General features: G+C 42.6%; 1 protein-coding gene across 2 annotated transcripts in view; it reads right to left on the bottom strand.

Annotated features, from left to right (window-relative positions):
- The window catches only part of LOC124282458, an 80,350-nt gene that overhangs the window by 25,013 nt on the left and 35,811 nt on the right, over positions 1 to 19,526 (bottom strand). For both annotated transcript variants that reach the window (XM_046718445.1, XM_046718447.1), the window contains one exon: positions 13,373 to 13,434. In XM_046718445.1, coding sequence (XP_046574401.1) covers positions 13,373 to 13,434 — 62 coding nt within the window. The remainder of the gene's footprint in view (positions 1 to 13,372; positions 13,435 to 19,526) is intronic.

Below are 19,526 nucleotides of genomic sequence, written 5' to 3'. Positions count from 1 at the left end.
ATACGCCACCTGAAAGACGTCCATATTTAGACAATTTGATTGCAGGGCTATAAAATATATCATAACCATCTAACTAATTAATATTTAACATATCCTGGACAAATGTCTCCATGAGACAAATAATATGAAACTTGCGAAGATATGAAATAAAATCAGTGTCATCGATTTTATCAGATAACCCATTGATATTCCAACACAAAAACGTGAAGCTTGAGTCGTTATCATCATCCGAACTATAGCCAGTGTTACCGGTGTTCGCGTTCTGCGAGCCCTGTGATAAATTATCCGGGCCTAGGCCGCTATCCTATTGAGTCCAGTTCATGCTAGTGCCAGTTTCTTTTTGGGGTCGACGTTGTGTCGTTCTAAGTGGGGGACGGACTGAACCCTGGTTATTATCACTTTGAACTGTCACAAGCTTTCCATTCTTAAAATAGCCGAATTGTCCTGTCTCCTTAAGGGCTTGAAGTTGTTGGCGTTGGCTTAATTGTAAGGTCGCTTGATATGCCGCACTCCAATCTCCCTTAGCACCGGTCTGGCTTTGAGGGCTCGAACCTTGTCCTCGAAACTTGCAGTTTAACGATAATAGGGCGTGGCTTTGTCGCACCATGACGCTTAATTCCAAGGTGGTGGGCTCTAATGACGTCAGAAGTTTGCCAGGTTTTAAAGGTCAAGTACTTAGTAAATAAAGACATAATTGTGTCCTTACACGCCATCGACTTTTCGCCTTCTGCTTCAGGAACACCGTGTATTACAATGTTGTCCACGGCGACTAAAAGATTCGAGTTTATCAATTTCATCATCCATCTTGGATAGACGTTCCTGAAAACTCTCAACTCTTTCGAGACAGCATCGAGATCATCGTACATAACGCCATAGTCATGTTTGGTTGTTTCAACAGTTGTTTTAGTTCTTTCACAGAATCTTCCAACCTGTCACATCTCGATCCTATAGTTTTCACTTCACATTTCAAATCGTTCATTTGCGAGGATAGATCTGATTTAACGTCACGTAATTCTGACAAGATAGCGTCCCTAACTTCTTCAAGTGAGGTAGGCCCGGTGTTCGACTCAACATCGTTTGCACACATGATAATCTGTGTTACAACACTCCCTGGTCGCGTGTCACCTCCGAGGAGACACATTCCACGTGCAATCCGAGTGTGGTGTATAGACAAAACCGGGTCACAGGTGGAAGTGGTGACGTCACATGGGGTACACAAAAGGATATTTTCTTTGGGTAAAAATCTGCCAAAGTTCACTTTTTCAAGACAGTCAATTACAGCATATGATGTCAAAAGATGTATAGAAAACAGAAATGCACAAATGAGTATTCTGAAGTGGACATCTGTCCCCGACACGAAAGGCAAGTACTCACTCTCATGTTGTAGCATTACTTGTCGAGTTCCCCTGGGGTGGGAGAAAGATCCAATTCTGGCCCGATAGACATCAATAGACACCATTTTTGCACAAAGAATGTTCACTGTGCACCAAGAGCAACTTTGTCGTCAGTTTCAGTCTTCATAAATCATATATGAGAATATATTTTTCGAAAATTGTCCTCAGCTTTGAGATCGTTTTGTCGTTACCAAGGGACGTTACTCTCTCTGAGTCGATATCACAAAGTACTATTCCCACCCGATTCAATGTTGGAGTAAGTGTGAAACAACATACCTTTCTGATAATCAAGAAAAGGATAATAGCGAATGGTGTCTGCATGCGATTAACAATGGCTGTGACCTTTTCGTTTACTCAAGAGCAGATAATTTTAGTTTATGCGCAAGATGGGAGTGGTTTCCCCTGGCCTTTGCCGTTGCCATAGAATCTGTCATGCCCAATCACAGAGCTCAACATATTTTTTTTTCGGTCATGGAGTGATTTTGTCTCAGTTAATCATTAAAGTAATCAAAAACAAGTGTTTGCCACTGATGTGGCAATGTCCCCCGCCGCTAAAGAATGGAATATCTATATTTACTAATTTTTATTTTTGGGTCACATACAAGATGCCTGAAATGACTGGTGTCTGCATAATCACCCAATGTAGGCTGTCAACATACTTGAAAACATTGGGTGAAATGTTTTATGAGACATCGCCTTTAAAAAGTGGCAAAGTATCGTGGTGACCTTGAAGATAAGGTCAAGGTCACCCCAAATCAACTGGTGTCTGCGTAATCCCCCAATGTAGGCTGTCACCAAATTTGAAGACACTGGGTACAACAGTGCATGAGATATCACGTTAACAGTTTGAAAAGTGGTCAGTGTTGTGGTGACCTTGAAAATTAGGGTCAAGGTCACCAAAATCGTCTGGTGTCTTTGTAATCCCCTAATGTAGGCTGTCACCATATTTCAAGACATTGGGTGCAACAGTTCATGAGATATCGCGTTAACAAGAATCGTGACGTACGGAAGCCGCTGAATATATAGTCCCCCGTTCTGCGTTGCGGCGGGGGACAATTAGATACAAGTAACGTACAAAATCAAAATTCAATTTTAATTTCACTTTTAGAAAATATTTATCAATGCATTAGGGTTATATCATTAATATACTGTGAATAAGTATTTAACGAATGCTCTCTCGAAGGATATTCGTATTTTCCTGTCATGCATTCTTTACAACACTTCTGTAGCCATATCACATTTTCTGATTATATTGTGAGAAAACCAATAATTCTAGGATATATTTAGGATTTTACACACAAAAAAACAAAAAAAAACCCAAACAGCTGTGCATTAAACAATGTCTCACTGACAACCATTGGCATTGGCAAATCATGCATTTAGGTGTTATGTCATAAGGAAATATTGTCTATATTTGATATTTTAATTTTAATTTTCATAATTATTAAGTAACTAAATCTAGACCCAAATTTATGAATGTATTTTTCGCAGGTCAATATTTTCATAAAACATGGGTAGGTATTTCCGTGGTTGCAATATCACATTCTCAGTTCATAAATCAAGACAGTTAGAATGTAGAAAAATATATGCTATCGTCTACGTAATCGTTTCCTTCAAAGATTTCTGGGAATGTTTTTCATGAAAATTCTGCAAGGTGCGATTGAAGGAGGTATGTATTGTGTGCAGGGACCAGTATCACTTTTTATTTCCGCAGCATGCTTTGTGCACTTGCAGACAACTGTAGACAGGAGTCGAGTTTAAGAAATTCGTACCTCCACCGTTAAAGAGTTCGATCTTAGCTAAGATCGCGATCTTAAATACATGCCGTCTTACAATCGCACTAAGATCGTGTTTGTGCAAGTGGATTAGCGTAATTGAATGGTGATTGTAAAGTTGATTGTAGGGGCCTAAGATCGATTGTAACTAAGACTGTTCTGTGCAAGTGGACCCAGCGCCCCGTTCCTCAAAGCGATCGTAGCCCTACGACAGTCGTAACTCCCATACTTTAACATTGACTTACGACTGTCGTAGCGCTACCATCGCTTTGAGGAACGGGGCCCTGAACTGCAAATATCAGTGGTGGAGGGGGATGAGGACAGTGGAGCAGCAATAGAGGCAGGCTTGGGTGGGGGGCACACAGGCTGGTGTTGACCTTTAGCCTGACAAGGTAATCTCTAAAGAGATCAGCAGACAGGGGAGGATACCCAGCACATCGCTGGTCCACGGTGCCATCGACTCGTCAACCAGATCAAAGACTGGGCATCCAAGGGGACATTCTATGAAAGTGTGGGAGGCCATCATAAATGGCTGACACACGACATCCATAGTATTTATCAAAAACAATAGCATGAGAAATAAGTAAAGGATAAAACACGACTCCGAGGTTTTGGTAGCAAATGTAAACCCGCAGAGGAGGTTTACATTTGCTACCAAAACTGACAAGTGTTTTATCAGACTTATGAACCGTCATATACGTATTATTTTCAATTTGTGCAAATGTTTTGTGTACATGAACTGAGCAGAACAACATTGATAGAACAGCCAGCAAATGATGGAACAGCCGATGTCAACTGGGATGTGACTGGTAGCCAATACAGTCATCCCTCGCAATAACGCTCTTCGCGATACCTCGGATTCGGTTAAACCGTGGGGTAATCCGTGGCTCCCAAAAAATAAAGTCTGGACCAGACAATCCAGTGATCAACAGAATGAGCATTGATCTGCGGAATTGGGAACCGATGACATGTGTCAACCAAGCCAGCGAGCCTGACCAGCCGATCCCATTAGTTGCCTCTTACGACAAGCATGGGATACTGAAGGTTCATTCTAACCCGGACCTTCACAGGCTCGAGGGATTGAAATGAATTCACACATTGTACCCATGTGGGGAATTTAACACAGGCAGGGCAGAGCACTAAGTGAATGCTCCATTTGTACACCCTTTTCAGAAGTCCTCTGCTGCATTTACTTGTGGATATGTTTGTTTGTTGTGTAACATCATACTCAGAAGTATTCCAGCTATATGGCAGCAGTCTGTAGCAGGTCTGGACTAGACAATCCAATGATCAACAGCATGAGTATTAATCTACGCAATTGGGATACAATGATATGTGTCAACCAAGTCAGCGAGTCTGACCACCTAATCCTGTTCGTCGTCTCTTTCGACAAGCATGGGTTGGTGAAGACCAATTTTAACCCGGATCTTCACAGGTAATCTTCGTTACAAGCCATCATACATCTATTGTGGAATATAGATCTGTACACCCAAACCAGGCAGTATGCGTTTGAATTAAGCATTTGACATCCTTGCCCTGCTTATGGATAAGAAAATGTAATTTTTAGAGTAAAATTGATATTTTATACTTATCCTGACTCATGCTCTTTTGCTTGTCTTCTTCTTCTTGCGAACATAGTGGAAACACTTGTATCTCCTTAATTGAAGCTCCCTTCAATGTAAAATCACTAATTAGTACTCACCACGAGTTGCTCCCCTTTAATCCCTCTGGCGGGAAAGGTGTCGCCACCTTATACCTCGTGCTTCACTCTCTCCTGATTTTGCGAGCCCAACACTTGAATTTACGGGGAAATCCAAAGTGTTATGTGGGGAGGATGGGAGGGCTGACCTCATGAGTCAGGATAAGTATAAAATATCAATTTTACTCTAAAAATTACATATTTTTCCTTATCCTGACTCATGCTCTTTTGCTCGTAGAATCCTACGGAACGGTGGAGGGAGTAATAGAATACTTTGGATTTATAATTAGTGATTTTGTATAAATATAACTGTAATAACCGGTATGGGAACTTCATGAAGGCATTGACTTAGGATATTTCCTGTATATAAACCATAGGTTATATAATGCCATAAATGGGTATTACATTGATATATACTGAAAAACCATTACATATATTATATATATATATATAAGTGACTCTGATAGAGTCGCTGTACAACTAAACATAATGTCAATATATACTTAGGGGTGAATAACCTAAGCTAAATATATACATAGCTCTAGAACTCCTTAGAGTTATAAGCTAGCTAAATTATGTATATAATACATATTAAACTTGTGATGATAATATTTAGCTTCTCTGAGGGACTGTCAGCTGTTGAGCAAGGACCAAAAGGGCGAAATGGTGAATGCCAGAGACATCTTCTGTGGTGATGTCTCTCAGGTAGTGATTCGCAAACACCATGTTCGATTTCCAAAAGCATCCTTCCATAATTGTGTTCAAAGAACAGTTACCGTGCAGGGCGAGGGTGGAAGCCAGTGCCCTAATCTCATGCGGATTTGATGCTGTTGGTGGGTCCAAGCCTGCTGCCTTGTAGGTGAAAGTATGACAGTCCTTATCCAAATAGATATGGTAGTACGCGAGACTTCAGTTTGATTCGTTGGCGATAAGGGGATGAATAATCTTTTGAGAAATCTTCAGCCTTGTTTTGGATCGTCGTAAAGTAAGTAAACTTTGAGAGCTCTGACTGGACACAGTGATAAGTCTTGTGTATCTTGTGATCCGAGAATCGAGGATAGCGTTGGTACATGGAATAACCTGTCTGGTTGACCTGGTAGTTGATTTTTGGCGATGAAATCCCATCTTAATCCCAGGTGCGCTATGTTTTGATTGTCATCAAACTGTATCCTCGTAATCCAGAGCGTGAATTTCAGATATTCTTGCTGCCGTGGCTAGAGATAGCAGAAATAGTGTTTTCTGTGAGAGAAATTCAAAGTTTGTCGATTCCAAAGGTTCATAGGCCTCACTAGTGAGGTGTTGTAACACTATATTCAGATCCCAAGCTGGAAGTGGAACTTCCGCTTTGGTCCTCCAATCGGAAAGCACGTAGTAAGGCCAGTAACTCTGGAGATTTTGTCAGCTTGACACCCGTTCTCATAGTGATCACAGAGCTAAGAGCGGCAAGATATGTTGATATCGTCGAACCTCTTAAATGTTTGTTTTGCCGCAGGTAACACAAATAGTCTGCCACTTGAGGATGTGAAGCATCTCTCGCTGTAAATCCTTTATTAGCTGCATAATTTTCGAAACTGTGCCACTTGTCGTCATTACAAGCCACGAAGTCGAAAGTGTCGTAAGGCAAAGCGTGACCGCTTTTGCCGCCCTGGCAGAATATCCTCTCTTGTTTAAACACATTTGTATACAGTCCATACGTGAAGTTGGTAAACTTCTGGGTTTCCGTGCACCTGTTTCGTGTGTGGATGTATTAACAGGTTTGAGCGCTTGGGTAGCTCTAATACTGGTTGACCGATTTCTTGAATTAGAATGGGAAACCATACTCTGGCTGGCCAGTAGGGCGCGACCAAAGTGAGTTGTAGACTCTGTGTTTGTTTGATTTTCTGTAATACTTGAGGTATTATTGCTGGCGGCGGAAACGGCGCACGCCGCGTTGAGGCCTTCCCATGATATATACTTAGAGCGTCCGTTTCCCAAGCTTGTGGATCTGGGATTGGTGACACGAATGTCGGTAGCTGATTGTTGAATCTTGTGGCGAATAGATCTATTAGCGGCGCTGCTAACGGCTTGATTATCTGTGCAAATATTTCCGTATTGAGCATCCATTCTGTCGGTGATGGTAAATGAGGCTGAGAGAGCGCGTCTGCTAGTACATTTCTGGCTCCCGGAATGTGAACTGCTCTGATCTGTAGATTTAGATCGTGGGTTAGATCGAATAGTTGAAAGCTTAAGTTCAAAAGGTTCAGTGATCTCGTTGAGCCTTGCTTGTTCACGTAGAATGCTGTGGAATTGTCGGTATGAATCATAAGGTGCGCATTTTGTAGAAATGTGCTCCAATGTAGAATGGCGTTGATTACAGCTTTCATCTCTAGGATGTTTATATGGAGTTTGCTTTCTTGTTGGTTCCATAATCCCGATGTCGTCTGGTTGGCGAGATGAGCTCCCCAACCTTGAAGTGACGCGTCCACATATAGATGGGTTTTGAATTCCTGCTCTGCTAAACAAATCCCTTCGCAGACATTCGATTTCTTTGTCCACCATAGTAGATGAGGTCTGATATGTTTCGGTAGACTGAATGGCTGTAAATCGTCGAGATGTGCATTGATGAAGACATGTAAGGGATGTAACTGTAACCTGCCTCTGACTGTCATGTCTTGGGCTGATGTGAGGAGACCTAGGAGGCTCTGCCATTGTCGAAGTGGTAACGGAGAGAGTAGAGCTGGTGGAATGGTCTGTTGGATCTTGATCCAACGGTCTTCTGGTACGACGATACGGTTGAGATTTGTGATAAATCGAATGCCTAGGAACTGTAGGTCTTGTGACGGTACTAGGTCAGACTTGAGTAAGTTTACTAACCATCCTAGCTGTGTTAGTAGCCTCTGATGTAGTTTAACTGTAGTTTGAGATGCTGTGGATCTTGATCTACTTGTATCCCGTTGTCGAGGTAAAACGCACTGCGTAACCCTTGATGATGAAGATAGGTGATAATCGGTTTCGTTATCCTCGCATTGAAAAGCCAGGGGCTGATGATATTCAATGGGAGCACTTTCCACTGGTAATGTTGCCCGCCTAAAGTAAACCGTAGGTATTTCCTGGCTTTGGAGTGTATCGGGATGTGCAGGTAAGCGTCCTGTAGATCGATACTGCCCATGTAGTCCATGGGGCGAATCAACTGCCGTAACTGAGGTAAATGTAGCATGCGGAACTTCGGAGTTTTGCGTAGATAGTTCTTGTTGAAAAAGCTCATGTTGTAGATGAGTCTGTATTTCTCCTTGGAGTTTTTCTTGGGAACTAGGAAAACTGGGGAGTAGAAACCTGGTTCTATGTTGTCTTGGTCTAGTACTTCTATGGCCTGCTTTATTTGGAGTGATGTAACAGCCTCTCTTAACTTCGGTAGTTGTTGTGCCTGTAAGTCGAACTTGTGAGGGTTGACTGTCAGCGGAGGCTTGGCCTTAGTGGGATCTGAGAAATCCGTGGACGAAGAATGTTGGAGACATAAGGGTCTTGTAACATTCCCCAGTTTTCCCAGTATAGTTGGAGGCGTCCACCCACTTGAGATGGTTGTACTGGAACGGCTGGGGGTGGAAGACTCCAGTCGTTCCAACCTGTCTTTCAGCGTTTATAGTTAAGGGAACCTCTGGGTGTCCTGCCTCTTCCTGATCCTCCTCTATAGTTGCCGAATGGGCTTATTTAAAAGAATCTTTTCCTCTAGAGCTGGCTATCTTCCTGTCTCTCGTGCTCTCTGTAGGCACGTGAATTTAGATCTTCCTGAGTATCTTTGTGAAGTCTGTCGAATGACGCTGGCTAGTGTGTCCATCGATTTAATCATAAGGACTTCTCTGGAATCCTTAGTGACTTCCTTGGAAACTTTGTCTATTTCTCCGTTAAAGATGGATGTTGAAGACCACGGGGCTGTATACAGTGGGGCTGTAAAGTTCTCACCCCAGTTGCAGGAAGCGAGGAGGCCTTGACGACGAGCTAAGGTCAGTGCTGCTGAAATAGATGTAAGATGATCTGTTAGGAACTGCTGGTCTTTCTTTTGCATAAGTAAGGCAGAATAAATCATTCTATCATCCTCAGAAGTAAGTCGACACGAAATCTGGTGATAAGAGTCTCATTGATCGTTCTAGATCTATTTAAACCAAAAAACATACGTCTCGTCATGGTTTCTATCTGGACTAACTTGCGATCATCAATCTTGTAATTCTTGTACTTGACGTCGTTGATCAACTTATAGTTCTCATCGATGTCTTGAGCTTTGAAGAAGGGGTCCATGTTATGCGTGGAGAACTTCTTGGCATGAAAGTTTGGTAGATGTGGTGTCTGAACTTTCGTGGCTTTGTGGAATGCTGCATCTAGATTCTGTGGGACTGCTGCAATCGGGTCGATCGGTGGTAGTGTGATAGCATCTGCATCGTCTTCTTTCATCAGATATGTCTGCGCCACATTGCCATTTTTAGATGGTGATGAGAGATCTAGGTTATTGACCATCCAATACCGTATCTCAGCATCGGAGAAAATAACTCCTCCATCATCCTCTTCACCATCATCATTGATGAGAGGTTGGTGCTGCTCTGGACTGCGTGCTTCTGTCTCTACGTCCGGCGATGCTTGTGCAGCTCTGTATGGTGACCTGTAAGGTGATCTATGTGGTGATGAACGAGGAGGAGATCGTCTAGGTGATCTACGTCTATGGGTTGATCTTCTCGGTGACCTGTGAGGAGAACGTTGATAGCTTCGCGAAGCTCTTGTGTAGTCCCTCGATGTCCTTCTAGATGATGCTGATCTGGATTCAGCTGCCCTTCGCGAATGCCTTCGCGAAGCTTCCTCTGCGTCCGGTCCGGGGGAATTACGATAAGACCTTCGCGAAGGCTTTCGTGATGTCTGATGGTCCGAGTCCACATCTTGGGATGAAAGTGACGAGGGTGATGATCTATCCCGCCTGCGCGAAGGCTGTACATCTAGGTCCTTCGTGGAGGTGGTCCGTGCCTTCCTTCGCGAAGGTGACATCGTCCTGGCTGCTACGTTGACGGGGGGTGCCTCTGGGGTGCTGTCTACGTTGGAGCCTTCGCGAAGGCTCGGTCCTTGCTTCTGCAGTCTATATCGGTCTTCCATCATCGTCATAATTTGCTGCATCAGGTCATCAGGGATGGTCTGCGACGATGTCGTCTGAGCCTTCTCTGCGGTGTTAATGATGGGGTCCACAGCAATAACGTCTGACATCAGTGTAGAGGCATCAGGCTGCATGGAGATCTCTGCTGAAGTCACTGTCGCTGACACCGGTCGCTTCTTGTGCCGTATGTCGGGGATGATAATCGGCTGGTCATCGTAGAGGCCCATTTCTTCGGCTGGAACGATCTCGGCTGAGAAAGTTCTCGCTGTCTTCGTAGACTTTCCTTTGGATGTCGACGCTGCCCTGGGGGTACGAAGTCTGTGTTGAGAAGACGTCGAGGCCCTCTTGGACTTTAGCTGCGATGACGGGATGTCTGGGGAGGCCGGTCGCTTCTTAGAGGTGACGGACTGCGCCCCGTCCCTCTTCCGATGGGGTCTCTAGCAGAACACCAGACGGTAGGGGGTCGTCGCCAGCAGCTGACTAGATGGAGTATCTGGAGTATCAGCCATATTTAGCCCTTGTTTGCGTGACCTATCTGCAGCACGCCTTAAGACGCTTAAAAGATAATATTTATTAAATGCAGAATTAGATAAATTAATGCAATAACTGCAACGTGAATCAAACGCGACACGGGTAGAACAACTAGGGCATATTACATGGATCTGAGGCAGAAAACGTAATCTACAAATAGTACAGATTTTCATCAACGTAATACTAGCTGAACAATCACGAATACACGTGAATAAACAGTAGAAATACGATAAATAATCAATACAAATTACTGAAGGATACTAGCTATACCTCTATAGTAAACTATAAGAGGTAATAAACTAAGAAATATCAAAGGATATGTTGTGTAAGGAGACACAGGCGCTCTCGCATCCTGCTCACTGGGTGAAGAAGGAGAGAGTGAAGCACGAGGTATAAGGTGGCGACACCTTTCCCGCCAGAGGGATTAAAGGGGAGCAACTCGTGGTGAGTACTAATTAGTGATTTTACATTGAAGGGAGCTTCAATTAAGGAGGTACAAGTGTTTCCACTATGTTCGCAAGAAGAAGAAGACAAGCAAAAGAGCATGAGTCAGGATAAGGAAAAATGTGGGAAATACATACTTAGTCAAATTATTTCGAGAGTGTTTTCCATCATCTGCTTTAAAATTGTAATGTGTATTGCATTTTTACAAGCCTATTTTGAACTGGATATTACACTTGTGAGTTCATAACAAATATTCATGATCTCTAACTTTTCATCAATAGTAATAACTGTCTACCATTTTCTGTACACCTGCTATGAAACAACATTCATGGTCTTGACATTAACATTAATTAAAAAAACTGAAGACATAACTAAAAACATTGTGACTTGAAATTAGAACAAGCATTGTCACTAAGGTGACATAATCCCCCGCCGCAAATTATCAAATCAAACTTATAAAGTAATGAAAGTTTAGATGAAGTTAAATGTCAACAAAAACATGACCAGTCAACCTCTCTTGATATCTTGCTCTTTAGTCGTTCAAACACACACATATTTTCAAGACTGACTTTGACCTTGACATGAATGTCAAAGTGTATGAAATACTGTAAACATACTTATTTTCGCGGAATTGACAGTTTAGACTACATCGCGTGGTCAATTATTCGAGCAATCAGTAATTGCCGGAACTGCCAGCTGTCTCTTTGGCCGCCACTAATAGCAGTGAAAACAAACAGAGTGGCTTAACCTGTCAGGCGGCGTTTATTGCTTACTCACAGGAAATCCTTATCTGTGCAATATACTAGTACACAGTAATCTGTTTACTCACGGAAGAGATGAAAAACACATCAGTCTTATGTTCCGAATTCTGACGATCTGACGAATTAACTTCTACTGTATATGAAGCTCTTTGTGATTTCAAACAAGCCGGGTTGTTGTGAATGAGATGATTGAGTGTTAAGTGACTATTCGCTTCATGATGTACTGGTAAATAAAATCTTAATGAATAAATATAATACTGCTGTATTATTTCTTTCCGAAGTCGCTTCATGGTAATCTGTTTTGTATCAAACCATCTGTCATGTGACCAATTTCCATGGTATGCCACAACACACATTGCTGTTTTTCGCTAATTCGGCGATGGGATTTCGCTCATTATTTAATTATGTTTTGGGAAATCCATTACAGCGACAGTTAAGTATGATTCTTTATGCTACTGTCAGTCGTCATTTTAAGATTCCCGTAGATTTCTGTCTTCAAACTTGATGTGTTATGGTAACAACTCAGGGGCGAGCGTGGCTAGACTGAACGAATGACAGGTTTATCCGCGGTGTATAAATTTCCGCGTTAAAATGTATGCAACAAGAAGACAAAGTCATCAATATCCCCTGCAATGGCAAAATACTCTTCATGATTATGTCTACGAGTTATGATTATGTCAAATATTTAGGTGTGTATGTAGAAAAGTGGAAGGAGCCAAAAAATATTTTATTCAGAATTCCAAAACTAGCAAAACACACCAGTACACCTCCAGATCTATCTATGTGCCAAGTTTGGTAAAGAAACATTGAACGGTTTTAGACTTCTGCTCCGGAAAAGAGCACTACCACTAATTTCAGTTTAAGTCGAACTTGTTGCCACGGAAACGCCAAAAATATTTTATTCAGAATTCCAAAACTACCAAAAGGCACCAGTACACTACCAGACCTATCTATGTGTCAAGTTTGGTGAAGAAATATTGAACGGTTTTAGAATTCTGCTCCGGAAAAGACACATGTGCATGGACGGACGGATGCACGCACGCACGGACGGAGTCCATTTTAATACCCCCTGCAAAACGTGTTGCGGGGGATAAAAAGAATCACATGTGCCCAAGTGCACTAGACATGTTTTTCAGGTGTGCCATTTTTAAGTGTGCCACGTCTATTTTACCCAATAATTAAAGCAAAAGGCAGCTAAATACATTAGATCAAAGTTTTTGTAATAAATGATAGGTTTGGGGGCAGGGGGATGTCTTTCCACTGTCAATGACAAAGTTGAACATTCGATTGCAAAAATATCAACAATAAGACAGATGATCTCCTTGTTTACAGATCAACATGACCAAATGTAGTAGAATAATCAGTATATCAATACGTGTTGCCTACCAAATGTACCAACAAAGCACTCTTTGTTATATTCTTGGGTGCCATTATATATTTTATGTGTCGTGGGCACAGCAGCACTAGTAATTTTAGCAACATTAATCTTCAATTTGTTACCACAAAAAAACTGAATAAAGGAATACACAGTAGTGTGATACAAAGAAAGCACATGTTGAAAGTTGAGGGTTTCACAATACTGTGTAAAGTAGGTTCCATAATTATTTCTGATTTCCTATAGATTCAGTTAATTCCTAGCTGTTTTTAAGTTATCTCACCCTTTTGTGGAGACGGTCCTGTCACACTTGGAACACAGAAGAGCGCCCAAATCACTATAGCACTGAAAATATAAAAACATCAGTGATATATACAATAACTGAGGAAGATTCTTCTCTGGGATGACTCATTTCATTTATTTTCTAAAATTGTATGCTTGTGACAGACCTGTATTAAATAGTTAGAATGATATAACCATTAAAGAGAGAAAAGCACCTTAGTGGCATTATTAACAATGATAATTCATAACAAGAGTCATCAGGAGATGACATATCAGCCTGGTCTGGTGCAATGTGAAAATGGAGTTTGGCTACTTATTACCCAGTGTTGGCACTGAATTCCTTCAGTATTTTCAAAAGATGAAGGTAATTGAAGGCACCTGTTCACCACTACAATGTTCTGTAAAGCTAGTTTAAACAAAAAATATTTCAGCTGTTTAGGAGTTCTTCTGGAGCTATGAGCACTATCCTCATTTTCAGGAAAGTTGTCAAGAAAAAATACATCACACACCAAAAACTATCCTAACTCATCAAAAGGCACCAGTTCACCACTGGACTGATGTCTATAGAAGGTTTCAACTAAAAATATTTAAGGACATTCTGGGAAACAGACAGGGCACACACTGATACTCTGATTGTCACTACTGTCATTTTAATCTCAGTCTAATCATTACCACGGAAACTTAAAAAATAGATGTTTTCCAATACTCCAATACTATCAAAAGGCACCAGTTTACCACTGGACCCATCCATATTCATCTATGTGATAACACACATGATACAATGTGAAAACAAAGAAAAAAATTGGAAATTTTAACTATAAATTGTATTTTTAATATGCTTATCCTATCTCATGTTATGCACTTCTCTCTCTGGGATACGGTGAAAACGTTTTTAACTGAATCACCGGTACATTGGACCAAAACATCTTAACTGAATGCTATTTCCGGCTTGGTTGAATAACAGGTAGCATAACAGGAACAACAAATGAATTATCATGTCTAGTGATGTTTGATTGCAAGGTTCCTGTACATACATCTATTTTCATTTACAAAGTTTGTTTTTTTCACGTCCAACAATACGATACAGTTTCGACAGGGCACAATACACGAAATAGCAGTTTTGTTATGTCCATGGAAAATACGAATTTACCATAGGTGCCCGACTCTAATATATCTATAAGTATGACCTAGAAAATCTATATATATAAGATATAAGAAAGGCGTGTCAGTAAATCAAAACAAAATGGCGGCCCGGCTCGGCTCGGCTCGGCTCGGTTAGGTTTCGGTCTGACAAATGCTTCCATCGCTTTGACCGTTGAACAAACTGCACAATTTATACTCAGTTGACCTCTGTAAAGTACCTTGCGTATAACTAACCTGGTGATTTTATTCATATTTAAAGCTTTCAATAATTTTGACGTCCATTAAATTAAAAAGTCAGGACATATGCCCGGAAGTAAACAAATCTCAGGCTACAGACCCGCACTGAATAGTAGAGAGAGTTTCTGATTGGATAATATATTAGCACGTTAAAAGAGGTGGGAATAGTAGAAGACTATATCCAATCAGAGACTCGCTCTACTATTCGGTCCAGAGTGTCCTGAGAGGGGAGTTTTGGAGGGCTGACCTTATGAGTCAGGATAAGTATAAAATATCAATTTTAATCAGAAAATTACATATTTTTCCTTATCCTGACTCATGCTAAATGCTTGCAGAATCTGTCGGAACCAGTGGTGGGTCAGGCCAGTGGATTCACTGGCTGTTGTTTTACGTCCTGTATTACCCCCCATGGGAACTTATGATGGCGCTGTGACCATCCTGTACTTCTAACTTTTATCTGATGAGTCTGGGGGGACCACAGCTTGTCAGATTTCTTCCGAAAATTCTCCTGTCATTTTCGTGTGGATTTTAGATATACTAATGTTCCATTAGTTATCTATTGCAACTCCATATCTTGATGCGTGCATCAAGTGGAGATGCGACCCTTCTTCATATACGAGTAATTCCTATACAAGTACAGGGTCTTATCACTCATGCTAGTCTGTCCTAGATGTGCGCATGGACTTTCAGCCATTTACTCTCCAGAGTGTTGGTTTTCACAAGTCACGTGATCAAGGGTGAGATCCTTCTCAGCGCCTTTGTGGAACCGTTAGTCGTTGTGCTACAACAAGTGGCCCAAATTGGTGAATGCCTGAGACGTCTTCGGTGGCAATGTAGTGGTTGGCAAACACCATGTCAGACTTCAAAAAGCATCCCTCCATTATAGATGAGATCATGCAGTTTCCGTGCAGAGCGAGTGTGGACGTCAGTGCTCTGACTTCGTGCGGGTTGGAAGCTCGTGGAGGTTCTAGTCATCCTGCTTTGTAGGCCCTCAGCATAACGGCTCTAATCCAAAATGATATTGTCGTTCTTGAGACTTGTACAGATGTCTCTGCTGACAAGGGGATGAATAGGCGCTTGAATTTTCTTCTCCTTGTTTTAGTCTTTTGAAGATATATCTTCAGGGCTCTGACAGGACACAAGGATAAGTCCTGGGTGTCCTCTGGTCCAAAGATCATACATAGCGCTGGGACGTGGAACTGTCTGTCCGGTCGGCCAGGTAACTGATTCTTTGCAATGAAGTCCCTTCTAAGTCATAGATGTACTGCAGCACGGTCTCCCGTGTCGAATCTAGTTCGTCCAAAGTTCAGCACATGTATCTCTGACATCCGAGCTGCTGTGGCTAGGGCAAGGAGGAACAAAGTTTCCTGAGTGAGTAGCTCAAAGGTGGTCTGCTCTAGTGGTTTGTAAACATCACTCGGGAGATGTTTGAGAACTATGTTCAGATCCCAGGCTGGTGCTCTGAATTTCTTCTGCTAGTCTTCCAGCTTGAAGGAGTGTAGTAAAGCAAGTAGTTCTGGCACTTTCGTCAGCTTGATGCCTGTCTTCATGGTGACGACTGTACTGATAGCTGCCAGGTATGTAGATTGTGTCGAACCTTTCAATCGTCTCGTATATCTAAGGTGACACAGATATTCCGCCACTTGAGGATGGGTTGCTTTCATTGCTGTGAAGCCTTTCCGCGCTGCATACTGTTCAAATCTCTGCCACTTGTCGTCGTACAAGTTGCAAGTTGATCTGCGTAGAGCTAGAGTTACTGCTTTCGCTGCTCTGGCGGAGTACCCTCAAGCTTGATACAGTCCATATGTGTAGTTGGAACAATGCCGGATTCCCGTGAGCTTGCTTGGTGTGTGGATGGACGAGCAGGTTCGACTACTCTGGTAGTTTCAGGGTTGGACTTTCGAAATCTTGCCTGAGGACGGGAAATCATACGCTCGCTGGCCAATAGGGCGCGACCAAAATCAGTTGCAACAGTGTCGTCTGCTTGATTTTCTCTATCAGCGGGGATCCTACTGTCTGTATGATGAACTGAATTACTTCTGGATGTAACATTCATTCCGTCGGGGATGGTTGTAGTGGACGAGATAGAGCGCCTGCTATGACATTCTTTGCTCCTGGAATGTGACATGCCTTTATGTAGATGTTCAGGTCGTCAACGATGCTGAACAGGAGAAGGCTGAGCTTTAGCAGACTTATTTATCCTTGTCTGTTGATGTAGACTGCTACTGTGGAGTTGTCTGTGTGGACCGTGAGCATTGCATTCCTTAGTACGCTCGACCAGTGTTGTAAAGCGTTGATCACTGCTTTCATCTCCAACAGGTTGATGTGAAGAAGTTGACCCTGGCTCGACCACTTTCCTGCTGCCACTTCGTTGTCAAGGTGAGCACCCCATCCCTGTAGCGATGCATCCACGTAAAGATGAGTGTTGCAGGCCAGCTCTGTTAAATAGGTTCCTCTGCAAATATTCAACTTCTGGGTCCACCACAAGAGATATGAGTTCAGGTTGTCCGGTAGTACAATCAGGCCCATACTGTTCAGGTGAACATTCACAAATCTTGTAGTGGGCGCAACTGTAACCTCCCTCTGAGGGTCATGTCTTGAGCTGAGGTCAGTAGACTGAGAAGACATTGTCAAGTTCGTAGTGTCAACGGAGAGAGTATTGCTTGAGATACCTTGGCTTGTATCTTGACCCAACGATCCTCTGGGACGACTGTGTGATTCTGGGGTGTGATGAGCCATATTCCCAGAAATTGAAGATCCTGTTTTGGTTCCAACTCCGATTTAGGAGATTACTAGCCATCTACTGCAATCATGTCCTACGTTGTAGGTAAGTGGATCTAGGAACCCTTGCCATGTCCATCATGGAAGTGGAGAGATGATCGATTCTGGAATCATGGCTTGAAGCTTGTCTCATCAATCTTCCGTTAGTACGTAATGACGATGTTGTCACCAGAATCCCAACAATGTGCAGCGATGATGCATAATTCGTCGTCTCTAGATCAGCAAAATCTATGATGTACTGGGACTGCAATCGATGTGAAGTCTATTTATAGTCGACTGGCTGCCGTGAGGAGAAACTGTCTAACGCTTGTCAATGCAAGTCCCCAGATAACCAATATTAAATCTGCTGACAGGGGAAGTCCTCTATGACCCGTGAAGACAGTTGAACCACGCTGTACCCTGCTAACTGGACTGTAAATGGAGCCTTTCCCACGTTGAAAGAGTTGTTTACAACTGTCAACGACTTCCTGAAGCGTGACTATGACCGAGTTCTGCGCAGGGCGATGTCTCTCATGGACCAATCAGATGTGACGTCACCGTTTTGCAGGTAAATGATCATCGTAGAATCTTGTGCAGTCATTGATTTCTTCACCAACACTCGGCCTTCTCCGTAACCTCTCTGTTCGGCTTGTGCCGGAGTTACACGAGTGAACACGTGTATAGATGGCTGAGTGGAAGCGTGCGAAAACTTCGTCGCGTAGTACCGATGTAAACAGACTGTTCCGTCATCTGTTGTGACTATTCTTCAACTTTATAATCTTTACTGCAGTCGTCATCCTTCCTTCAGCCACGCGTTGATCCAACATAGCCAACATCTAGTTGTAGTGTCCAGTTGCGTTATCTTCTTATCTTCCACCTTGAAAGATCTACTACGGGATTCACTGATGATCTTGTAATCTCAAACCCTGATGTTGTCATGAAGGGCTCCGTATGATGAAGGGGAAATCTGTGAGCGTTGAACGGCGGGACATGCTGACTCTGATATTCTGTTGCATTATGACAATCTACGCTGAGACTTGTGAACACCTTATTCATCCGAGACCATCCTGTCAAATATCTCCCGATCCGGAGAGCCATGTCGACGTGTATTTATGAGCGGATGTCTGCGCTAAGGTGAGTGCTCCTGAAGCGTATCCCTCCTACAGTCTTCCATACCAGTATGCTCCAACAGGTGGTCCCTCCAAGAGTCCTGCTCATGCTCCCTGCACTTTCACGAAGGCTGTTCTTTTGATTATATTCCTCCCCGTGAGTGCCTACGCGCAAGTTGATGAAGGTCCAAGTTCGAAGATCCCTATCTGCACAGTCTGTAGAATCCTGGAGAACGACTGGATCTACTTCTGTGTTAGAATCCTTCCTGCTGAGATGCTGAAACTGCGTGGAGGCTCTATCGTGGACTGCTAATGCTAAGCTGGCGTTCGTTGAATCCTCCAGGCTTCTAACTGCTGATACTTCTGACGGGAAAGATCTTCGCGAACGTACCCGTTCGTGCAGGCCTTCATCCGAGAGAGCATGCATACCGTATATGACCGTCTATAAGCCGAATTTTGAGGACCAAAAAAAGCAGTCTGGAGAAGGGGGTCGTCTTATCCATGGGTTACGCTTTCGTCAAACTTTTTTCCAGGGGTAAGAAAAGAACATCGTATCACTTCGTGTGAACAAACAACAGAAGACGACTTTGTCAGTAGAGACGTCAAATTTGCAATTAAACATCACAAGACAAGATTCTTTACCTTTTAAGTTACTAGTATAAGTTGTTTTTGCTGGGCATTGTATTATTTGCAGGGATTAAGATTACCCGTATGATTTGTCTCGCATTACACAAAGCCGGAAATAGCAATCAGCTGTGCACACGTTTCCCGGCGAACAAGTTCAAACATGCACAATAATATAACGGGATGAATTCTGACGCAGTCGTCAGTAAAATATAATACAGAATACTATTATTTAACCAAAAGAAATATATCCTAGCATTGTGTAATTTTAGTTAGTTTTTG

The sequence above is a fragment of the Haliotis rubra genome, unplaced genomic scaffold (genome assembly GCF_003918875.1).
Source record: "Haliotis rubra isolate DU_JTF1 unplaced genomic scaffold, ASM391887v1 Scf3, whole genome shotgun sequence".
NCBI lineage: Eukaryota > Metazoa > Mollusca > Gastropoda > Lepetellida > Haliotidae > Haliotis > Haliotis rubra.
This window is presented reverse-complemented; position numbering and strand designations above follow the sequence as displayed.